General features: G+C 52.3%; 1 protein-coding gene across 1 annotated transcript; it reads right to left on the bottom strand.

Moving 5' to 3' along the window:
• Positions 1 to 120: 120 nt before the first annotated feature.
• VAMP4 (vesicle associated membrane protein 4) lies at positions 121 to 10,217 on the bottom strand. The gene is made up of 6 exons (XM_084291327.1): positions 9,577 to 10,217; positions 8,992 to 9,038; positions 8,600 to 8,650; positions 1,694 to 1,794; positions 814 to 893; positions 121 to 254 (listed from the first exon to the last, which is right to left on the bottom strand). Exons 1-6 carry the CDS (start codon positions 9,640 to 9,642, stop codon positions 195 to 197), a joined length of 405 nt encoding a protein of 134 aa, XP_084147453.1. The 5' UTR covers positions 9,643 to 10,217; the 3' UTR covers positions 121 to 194.
• Between the last annotated feature and the right edge of the window lie 613 nt (positions 10,218 to 10,830).

Raw genomic sequence — 10,830 nt, 5'->3', positions numbered from 1 at the left:
CACCCCTGCCAGCCCTCTGTCAGAGCAACACTGGCTTTCTGTGGTAAGTCAGGTGGGATCAGCTTGAGCCCGCTCCTCTGCATGCAGGGGTAAGCCTTGTAGAAGAGAAGCGGGGTGTGGGCTACGCGTGCTGCTTGTGGCTGCTACACAGAGCGAAGAATTTCAGCGCCAGACACGGCTGGAGTGACCCGAAACTACTCACTGATGATCACGAGCAGGAGGACAACCACCACCAGCGCTATGATCGCCTTCATCTGCAGGAGGAACACGGAGGTGTGTTACAAGTGGCACCCTACGTAGCTCCTGCACCTTCCCAGCTAGAAAAACGCTTCCGTTTATTTTTTTTTTTCTTACTGTGTTTTATTTTTAAACTCTTGGCTTCTCTATCCCCTACCAGGGGAGGGCAGGCAACCAGCCCTCCACCTACAGTGCAGATGATCCCTCACAGAAGAGAGGCCCCACCAGGGCCAGCTCAGGAGGGAGGATGGCTTCAAAACATCTTGCGAAGAGCTCTGCATCTCACAGCCTTCCACACCTCAAAGGGAGAGTGCCCAGCCTGGCTGAGTGAACCCCAAGTTCTCCAGGGAGCAAGCATGGGAGATGCCTCCAGCTGGCTCCTGTACCAGCAGCACCACCTCCAGGGGTGCCTCCAGGACCCTCATCCTGCAGCATTCACACCTACAGACAAATTTATAGGGCAGGTGCTCCCTCTAGCTTAAATTGCTCCCTTGTGTTTCCACCACGCAGTGACCCCGTCGTTTGGCCCCGGGCCAGAGGACCCCCATGAAGAAAACCACTCCAGCTCTCGCTCACCTTGCAGCCTCGCCACCACATCTGCCTCCGGAGCTGCTTGGCTCTGTTGCTAAAAGCTGTGGCGTTGTCCGATAAGCTTTCTGCGGAAGGAGAGAAGAGAGGCGACTGAGCAGCGCGCACAGAGCCCCCCGCTCATCCCAACAACTCCACTTTAGCTTCAAGCAACGAACTTGGCAAGAAGGGAGAAGCCCAACCACAGCGTGATTCACCCAAAGCCACAGCAGACGCCAACGCGCCGCCCCTCGCTAGAGAGCGCACGCAGACCGGAGGCCCCACTGAGCCCCCTTTGTGCTGCCTCTGCCCTCTGAGGACAGGAATTCCCTGTGCAAGGCAGCAAACGGGCGGACAGCTGAACGCTCAGGGCCAACGGGGAACAGACTGAGCCACGCCAGCGTGAAGGACCGACTAGGTCACGGCACCCAAACGCCTCTGAACTAAAACCTCGGCACTTCCATGCCTAAAGCTCTTAGGAGGCTGCCTCCACATCGCTGCAGCGATGACGAGCCCAGAGGGGAGCCAGGATGGCTGAGCACCAGCTGGCTGCGGGAGGAGGCCAAGGAGTAGGTAAAGTGACAAGAGGAGGGAGCAGTTCCTCAGGGTGGTTAGACCCTCAGGCTGCTGAGTGACCACAGCGGGGTGAGGGGGTGACTGATGGACACCTGTCAGTGTGGGCTGGGGCCGTGCAGAGCAGCAGCAGCAGGTGGAAAGAGGAAAATGTAGGAAAAGTTAAGTTAAATCTGCAGCCCGAGGCACAAATACAAGCCCAGGTCCGTCACCGGGCACCTGGTTGTGAGATGATAGCAGGGAGCCCGGCCCAGCAACGGGGAAAAGATATGGGGAAAAGGACAGACAGACAGCAAAGCTGCACAGAGCATCGCACCTGATTTATCCTGCAGGTCGTCCAGCCGCTCGCCTCTTTCGATCACCTTGGTGATGTTCTCCTGCATGACATCGATGACTTCGTCCACCTGGTTCTGGACACTAGAGCAGAGCAAAGCAAAGCCGAGGCAGCGTGAGGGGCAGGCAGCGAGCACCTCCAGCTGCACGCTGCAGCTCCGACCCTTGCTCCGAGCTGCACAGGTGAGCTCAGTGGCAAGAAAAAAAATCAAGGGGACAACGGTGGAGGGAGGCTGAGGGGGTGCTGAGGAAGTTTGAGATGAGGAAGGCAGGAGAAAGGCATGGCATCGTGTGGGGTGCGTGTCTGGGAATCCCAGGTAGGGCAGGGAATGCAAACGGCTCTAAGGGAACGCTGGAAAGTCAGCAGAAGTGGGGCACCCTCCCGTCAGGGGCAGGCACGGCGATCAAACACACGATGTGAGCAGGAACCACCGTCACAAGCACGCATCCGCCTGGGGATTTAAACTGAACGGCTTTAATGCAGCGCGAGGACATCACAGAACTTCCTAACCAGAGCACCGGGAGCCTTTCACACACAAACGCAGGAGGAAAAGGCACGGATGGGTGTGGGCGGGCACCTTTGCTGTAGAGGAGTTCACACCAAAGCGGGAAAAAACATCCCACCTTATCTTCCCAAACCCCACAGAAGCCAGCACCGCACCTTTGTTAAATAACTCGGAGTGGAATCAAAGCAAGGTGCACTCCCCCGCGCTGGGAGCCGAGCTGCAAAATGAAAATCCACTCTGCCAGGGGCCTCGAGAGGACAGGAAAGAAATTGCCGATATGAACTGAAGCAACTTATTAGAATCCATCTTCTCACGGGTTACGCAACTCTGTGGGTAGTCGTTTCAGTGAACAGTAGCCTAAATCACACCCGCAGGGTTATTATAAATGTATTTATTCACTCCATAAAAAAGCTGCATTGGTAAGAGAGACAAATTCTCCTGGTGGAAAAATACTGCTACGGGCTGGTTTGTATTTTGGAACTAAATACGCTTTTATTTTCCTGGAGATAGAAATAAGAAATTTCTTGGGGCCCTGGGGAGACAATGGGGTATGTCCGAGACATACCGATCTCAGAAAGTAAGTGGCAACAGCAACGTCTTGGAGGCAACACCACACACAAGGCAACGAGACTGAAATGGCTCCAGGCCACTCGCCCTGCAGGAAGTCTTACATTCAGCTTCGTAGCGTGCACTGATTTAAAAACAACCAAGCACTTCAAAGATATCAAAATATATATCAAAATGTGTATTTGTCCTTGGTGTCCCCAAGGGGAAGGACTGCCCCCACATCATCATTTGCACCCACACTCTCCAACTCGCCAAATTATCCAATTTCCATATTCCTCTTTGGACCCACTGAAAACCTTCTCCTGCCCATTGGCATCATTTTGATAGAAAATTCAAAGACGTTATTTGCCAAAATAGTTGTTTTTTTTTTTTTTTTTTTTTTTTTACAGCTGCAGACCCAGCCCCACCACGTGCAGAGCCATCATCGCGCAGCACGTAGCCTCGCAGCACCCGGCAAGAAGAGGACAGCACAACCTGCACCGTGACCTGGGAAAACGGGGGCAGAAGAGACCCGGAGCAGCGTGCCCAAAGCTGGTCAGTGAGGCCCTACACAGCCAGGAACAGAGCTCGGGGACGGGGCCCTATCTAATTAGAGGCCACTATGCCTTTAATTAAAAGACACTGAGTTCTGGTTCGCACTGACCTAATTCTCCTGCCTCCCTGACAGCTCGGTGCCTCTTGCTGAGCAGACACTTGTGCTGAGATGCACACACGAGGAGCAGCTGCAACGAGCAATAGTGGCTTCAATGGAAAAGCACACATTCCCTTAGCCTTCCAAAACCAGGAAAGGCACTAAAAGGCTTTTTTCTCCCCATGAAGCTCTACAAAAAGCTGGAAACGCAGCAATGCGAGGGGGCTTCCCACCTGAGCATTTCAGGTCAGGCTTCGTAGCGCTGCTGCACTGCAGCTTCTGGAGTGGGAAGAGCCAGGCGAGCCCTCAGGAGCCAATTTCTGACTCATCAGCCCTCGTACGGCACACGCCGGGCTCCGGCAGCACACGCAAATCCTTGCTTTCTTTAGGATGCCACAGGAAAGGAACCTGCCTTCCCCGTGCTGCGTCTCTGCATCCGCCTACAGCGCGCAGCAGCAGCCTCTGCCTCGCACACCGGTGGCAGCTGCTCGCCAGGAGTTTGCTATCTGGAGGGGAAGAGGCACAGAAAATCCCCTGAAACCTGCCCCAAACCCACCAGCCTGTTTGGACCCACCACTCATTTTGCAAGGTAAGAAGCAAGCAGCAGAGCTGCGCAGGAGGTGGCACTGAGGACAGGAAGCTCGTGTCACCCTGTCCCCCAAGGGCATCCACCCCACGCAGGTCCTGCACAGCCCCACGGCCCCTTTCTGGGGCAGCAGGTGGCCAGGTGGGAAGGAGACGTGCTTTGAGAGGGAATTTTTTTTACTGAGGCAGAGAGGCCAAGTCCCAGCTCAGAGCTGCAAGCGACCCTGCTACAGCTCGGGGTGAGAGAGGAAAAGCAGAAACAGCTGCTATCCTAAACAAGCCAGCCTGGCAGGAGCTCTAAGGACTTCACATCAGTTTCACAGGCAGGAGAACACATTTGCAGTATGTAAATGTTTCTGAAAACATTACTGGTTTCAAAATAAGGAGATTTCCTCCCACAACAGATTTTACCAAGCTATTTTGGTTACAGCTACAAGGGGGAGCACGCCAGAGTCCAACGCACATGGGAATGTGCAGTGCCATGCCACCCATGCCCCCGGCCAGCACAGCACAACAGAGGTGCTGCTGCGGCCCCAGGGCACCCCAAAATGTTACAGGGGAGCAGGGACAGGTCTGTGACTTAAAGCTGCTCTGCTTTATTGGAGCAGAGGATGGAGCTCAGGCTCCCACCTCCCAGTACGCACCCCAGCATCCCACCTCTTTTCACTCGAGGTGCTGGAGAAGTGCTGCGCGCCTTCGCTGCCTATCCATAGCCTGGTTACGCAGCCAGCCAGCCCCCGCTACCAGAAATGAGACATTTCACAGATGGGAAGTGCAGAGACAGCAATCAAGGCCTAAACTCTCATAGGTATTCAGATATTTTGCCTCCTTGCAAAGCAGACACATGAGCACCAATACCATTCGCTATCAGATGCGAACGAGAACCCCGGAAAAAGCAGGGAGGAAGAGACTGAGGCAGGGGATGAAACTTTGCTCTCCAGGGCCCTGCACGGAGCCTCAACCACAAGCAGCCAGCCCGTGCTCTCTGCTCTGTTCCACCTGTCACTGCTACAAGAGATGCCTCCCCAGGAAGGGGCTGAAAGATGCACCACCGATGCACTAGCCACGCAGTTCCAACAATTCCCATTAGTTTGGCACGCGTGAGGCTGGAAACTCAAGTCACATCAAGCAGAAAATATCTTCGTGTTTTCCTTGGCAAGGGAAAAACGAATCCACTAATACACGAAGCACGTTTCCTGTTTGGCTTTGGACACATACATCTCATGTATTGCATTCCTGCCAGATTTCCAAGAGAAATAACGCAGAAGAAATACCTGCCAGGGAAACGAGCAAGACAACAGCACAGACCATCTCCCATGACCCTTCTTCTTACTAACGACTGCAAACATGATGCTTTTAACAAGTGCATCCAGTCCAGGCAGCAAGAAGAGATCCACCAGCGCTTAGCTGGGTTTAGGCTCTGCTTCTTTTTGCTTTGCCTGGTCCAAAGCAGAAGAAGCCTTGCCATTTGGCCACCCTGGGCTAGCTATTGAAAAACTCGAACTCTCTGGGCCGGTCACGGTGCTGGACCAACAGCCCAGCATTCTTCAGACATCGTAAACAGGTCACGCACAGCCCATGGGCCGGGCTGCCCAAGGCTCCTTGTTGTCTCTCCGGTGTCTGCTTGCAGCCAGCATGACACACTCCTATTTTCCATCCCCAGTTGATGCAGGGATATTTATAGCGCGGTGTATTCCAGGGCAAAGCATGCCCAAACACCCCTTATTGTGGCAGTAACCAAGGGGAAAAGGCAACAGGACCCGGAGCCAAGCCCTGCAGATGCAGCAGAGGCAGGAGGAGCCCTCGAGCACGAGGCAGGGCTGCTCGACAGACCTCTGCTGTACTCGACGAGGGGCTGTCAGCACCAAACCGTGCCACAGATCGCTGTTTTCAAGTTGCTTCTTCAAATTCTTCAACACAACTGCGAGGAACAACGTGGTTTACAGGAACATCAGCAGTACACGAGAGGAGGTGGTCTCAGAGAGAGCCTGAGGGACCACAGCGGCCACCAAGTTACCAGGGGAGCTTCCACCCCAACCAAGCAGCTGCTGAGACAACAGAGCCCAAACTTCCAGACATATAAAATACAAAATAGGGCAAAATTCTGCATGGGGGCACTGTGACGCTGCCTCCTGCCATTACCACTGGCTCTAACTTGTCTCCTTCCCCTGCAAGGTTTGCAGTGTTCCCCAACAAGTCCTTCTGCAGCTCAGCCAGCATCGAGGGGCTCTGCTGCCAGGTTCTCCACCCTGACCCAAGCCCACTCGCTGCCAAGGACAGCCAGGAAAAGTTTCCAGTCTTGCCCCTCACATTCGACATGTTCCGCACCTTTGCTCCCATAATCCCGTTTCTTTTTCCTCTGCCCAGTCCATCCCGTTCCCATTCATGCCTGTCTTCACACCTCATTTTCTCCAGCCCTGTACAGCTCCAGCCTCCCTAGCTTTGTCCCGCTATGTCTCAGTTCTCCAGATGCTCAAATTCCTCCTTAAAATGTCGTTTCCTTGCAGTGTTTCAGCAGCAACCCAACTCTCCTTTCCCTCCTCTACCGAAACAAGAACAAACCGCATCACGACGACACCAGGCACAAATCCATCCCGCACCAGGGCTGGTTTGATCAGAAACTCAACAATAAACCACACCACGAGAAGCAACCACGGCACGCTGCGAGTGCTTGTTAAATAAAGCAATCAGCACTGATGAGAGCAGACAACAGACACTGCTTTGTGACAAACCCTCCAGATACTAGGGCCTAGAGAGATGCAGTCACTTCCCATCCCAAGGCACACATCCCATGCCAGGTCCACCACATGAGCAGTCTCTGGCTCCAGGCAAGCCTTGGACATGCTGTGAAGTGGCTGATGCCCACCCATGAACCCATCAGTTCCTGGGTGAATTCTTCTTTCATTTTTCTCCCCTTACACAGCTGCAGTGCTGCCCCCCGCCTCCTGAAAATCCACTCTTCCCCGCCTCCTGACAACTCCCACAGCCTTTCAGCCTGGCCAAGGCAGCTGGAAGAGAAGAGCTCCCGTTTTCCTCCACTCAGGCAAGACACAAGACCCTCTGCAAACCCCTTCTGGCAGAAGAGGACGAAGGGGCAGGCATTAACCCCCTTCTACACCTTTTCATCGAGGTGGGACCCCACTCGCACAATCGGAGCGGGCTCCCAAGGACCACATCCAGGTGGCTTCTGAAGATCTTCAAGGATGGAGACTCCACAGAGTCTCAGGCCCACCTCTGCAGCAGACTCAAAGGCCTCACTAAAGGACACCTCAGAGAAAGTCAAACAAGGTAGAGGATCCCAAACACATGGTGCCATCGCAGCCATACTGCTCTCCAGTGACCGTGAATGAACCGTAGGGGCTGAGGATACAAACAGAGGGAGCCAAGGTGAATTTTATAGCTGCATGTCAAGAAAACAACAACAAAAAACCCTGCCCACATGTTTGTGCTAACAAACCTCCCAAACCGAGCTGCTTAGACCCAAATAACTTCGCCTCCTGGACTGAAATGACCCACTCTTCTCCTTCGGTTAGGTATTTAAACGGGAACCCACAAACCTCCAAACTCCTTTATTATGCCACTTCGCTGCGGACTTGTAAAACTCAGAACTCTCCCTAATTACGTCTTATCTTGAAGAACCTAATTTACACTAGCTCCCAGTGAGTCATCCCAGCGCTGCACTGGCTTCTTCCTGGCATGAAAAAAAACACAACACCAAACCCTAATGAGGAGCCATTCTGAGGCTGCTCACACAACAACCCAGGCTAGTCAGAGCCTGGTCATCAGCCTCTGCCCAGATTTCTGTTCTGGCTCTGCGGAGGCCGGCGAAGGAAACAGCACCACGAGAGCCAGGGGGCTGCGAACAACCCCCCCCTTCCCATCAGGTGCAACCATCGCGTCCCCAGCAGCTAAGGGCATGGCAAACTGGGGCACGGAGCGAGCATCATCCAGGAAATGAGTCGCTCGGAGGAGTCAGCGCTCCCTCCTTCCTTCGTGCACTGCTACAGTCAATAATCCTCCTCCTGCTGTAATGGCTTCCTGTTTGTCCTGCTGCTCCCTGACTCACTGCCCATCTCCCGGTCACCTCTGCCAGGTTTTCACCTGAGGAGGAGAGCAGGAGGCCAGCAGCTGCCTGAAAAAAAATGGTCCTTGTGCCTTCCTGACCGCCTGCTCTCTTGAAACATTGAGGAGCAAATTAGAAGATTAAAAAAAGAAAAGCGATGAAGCAAGAATGGGGTAGGTAAGGTTAACATTCAGGGTTAATGCTGAAAAAAAATCAAAAAAACAAACAAAAAATGATAGAAGGGTGGAACAGGTTTTCACCAGAATATAGCAAGGGCTTTGGGAACTCGGTTTTGGTGCTGTGATACACTCCTACCCCTCCACCTCTGCTCAGGGGCAGTTCATTCGTAGCTGGAACCAAATGTGAGATGATCCCTAGCTATGGGCAGGTAGGGTGGGAAATTACGACCAGAAGAAGCAAAGCACAAGTCCCGTTCCTGTTCAGGGTCACGGAGAAACGCTCTGCTAACAGAGCAGCAGGGGTTTGTAATGCCAGAACCAAGTATTATGTGAACGACACAGAGGAACAAGAACTTACTGCCTGATCTTGTCATTTCTGGGTCCAAATCTTGATCCGGAAGGCCCCCTCCTGCAGTAGAAAGAGAGCAATAATGATGAAAAATTCAATGAAAACATCAGTAAACCAAAGACTTGAGATACACACGAGAGAATCAACGCCTTGCAGAGGGAGCATTGTTCTCATGCCTCCCGTCAGCCCCTCCTATGTCATGCAGTGTGTGTGGCACCCCCGGTTTTACACAGGTGACACTTATTAAGTCTTAATTAACGCTTGATGATAAGGCTCTGAGAGATCACATCAAAGGTTTTGATCACAAAAAAAGTGATCTTGCCACTCAAAAGCCATCAAGCAGCTCTTGGTGTCCAACACCTCCGGCCTCAGAGCGTTCTGGTGCCCGTTCAGCAACTCACAGGAAGAAGTCCTCCTCTTCATCCGAATCTTCTTCCAAAAGGTTCCTCTGCAAACAAAGGAAACAAAACCGTCACCGAGAAGCGTTCGGTGTTTCACTCACACACGTTTCCAGGGCGCCACCAGCATGCCCACAAGGTGCAGATCCCAATCCTAAACATCAGTAAGACATCCTATGACACAGAAACAGCTGCTGCGTGTTGTACCTTGCTTTGGGGCATCACAGACCCCAATCTGGAGCCCTTTGGAGCACCACAAACCCCAATGCGCGCCCACAGGATAAACCCACCCTGCGTCCCACAAACTTCACCATCCCCTACAACCTCCTGGCGCACCCCAAGCACACCGAACCCAGGTGCACCGCTCGTTTGGAGGTCACCGCTCCTGCTGACAGCGCTGACAGCGGCCACAGGGACAGTGCCAGCAAACCCCACAGCAGCCCCCACACCCCACAGCACACCCCACACCCCACAGCAGCCCCCACACCCCATACCCCACACCCCATGGGGACGGGCACCCCACAGCGGGCTCCCCCTTTCCCCTGCCACCCCCAAGCCCCCAACCCAGGCCGCTGTCCCCCCCCTCACCCGCTCGCTCCTGACGGAGCCCGTGAGCTCGTCGTCGTGCAGGTGCCGCTTGAACTTGGGGGGCATGGCTGCCCTCCCTGCCGCCCCCGGGCCCGCCCGCCAAATGGCCGCCACATCGAGCGGCTCGGCCAGCGGCACCGCGCCCTGCCGGCAGCGCGGGGCGGGCGCACGGAGGGGGCGGGGCTACGGAGGAGGGGGCGGGGTCACGACGAGGGCGTGGTCAATGCGGGAGGGGGCGGGGCTAATTGGGGTGGGGGCGTGGCCACGGGGGGGAAATTTCCACCGCCCGCGGGAAAGCCCCGGGAGGGGCGGGTGGTGCCGGCCTTATTTTTTATTTTTCTTTTATTTATTTTTTTTTCCGTATTTTCTTTTTTTCCTTTTTTATTTTTCACTTGTTTTCTTTTTCCTTTTTTTTTCTTCTTACCTTTTATCTTTTTTCCTTCTATTTCTCTTTTTTCCCTTTTTCGATTTTTCTTTTTTTTTTCATTTTTTTCTTTTTTTCATTTTTTTCTTTTTCATTTTTTCTTTTTTTTTCATTTTTTCTTTTTTTAGTTCTTTTTTCTTTTTTTTATTGTTATTTTTTTTCTTTTTTCCTTTTATCTTCTCCTTTTTATATTTTTCTTTTTTCTTTCTTCACTTTTTCTTTTTTTCACTTTTTTCTTTTTTTAAATTTTTTCTTTTTCACTTTTTTCCTTTTTTCTCCACTTTTTTTCACTTTTTTCCTTTTTTTCTCCACTTTTCACTTTTTTTCCTTTTTTTCTACTTTTTTCCTTTTTTTTCACTTTTGTTTTCACTTTTTTCTTTTTTTTTCCACTTATTTCTTTTTTCACGTTTTTCCTTTTTTTCTCTTTTTTCATTTTTTTCTTTTTTCTTTTTTTTCCCTTTTTTCTTTTTTCTTCTCCTTTTTCAGTTTTTTTTTCACCTTTTCCTCTTTTCTCTTTTGCCTCTTTTTTCTTTTTTTTTTCACTTTTCTTTTTTCCCTTTTTGATTTCTTTTCTCTTTTCCCCCTTTTCCTTTTCCTTTTTAATATTTCACCTTTTTTTCCCCCTCTCTCTTCCCCCTCTCTTTCCCCCCCATTTTCATTTTCTCCCTCTCCCCTTCTCCTGCCTGCTGCCCTCGGGCACCCCTCCATCTCTCACTTCCACATCCCCCCCCACCCTCCCCTCTATTCCTGGCGGCGGCACAAGCCCGAGCCCAATAAACTCCGTAATTAGCGCCAACCACGCAGCACAGCCGCCCTTTGTTTCCCACCCT

Source organism: Netta rufina, assembly GCF_964035555.1.
Source record: "Netta rufina genome assembly, chromosome: 8".
Lineage (NCBI taxonomy): Eukaryota > Metazoa > Chordata > Aves > Anseriformes > Anatidae > Netta > Netta rufina.
Note: the sequence above shows the minus strand (reverse complement) of the source record. Positions and strands in the feature narration are given on the sequence as shown.

Coding starts and splice junctions, on each gene's coding strand:
- VAMP4 (XM_084291327.1), bottom strand. CDS start 9,642: ATGCCCCCCAAGTTCAAGCGGCACCTGCACGACGACGAGCTCACGGGC. Junction 1,795..8,599: donor AGAAATGACAAGATCAGGCA/GTAAGTTCTTGT, acceptor GCTCTGCTCTAG/TGTCCAGAACCAGGTGGACG. Junction 255..813: donor TGTGGTGGCGAGGCTGCAAG/GTGAGCGAGAGC, acceptor TTCCTCCTGCAG/ATGAAGGCGATCATAGCGCT.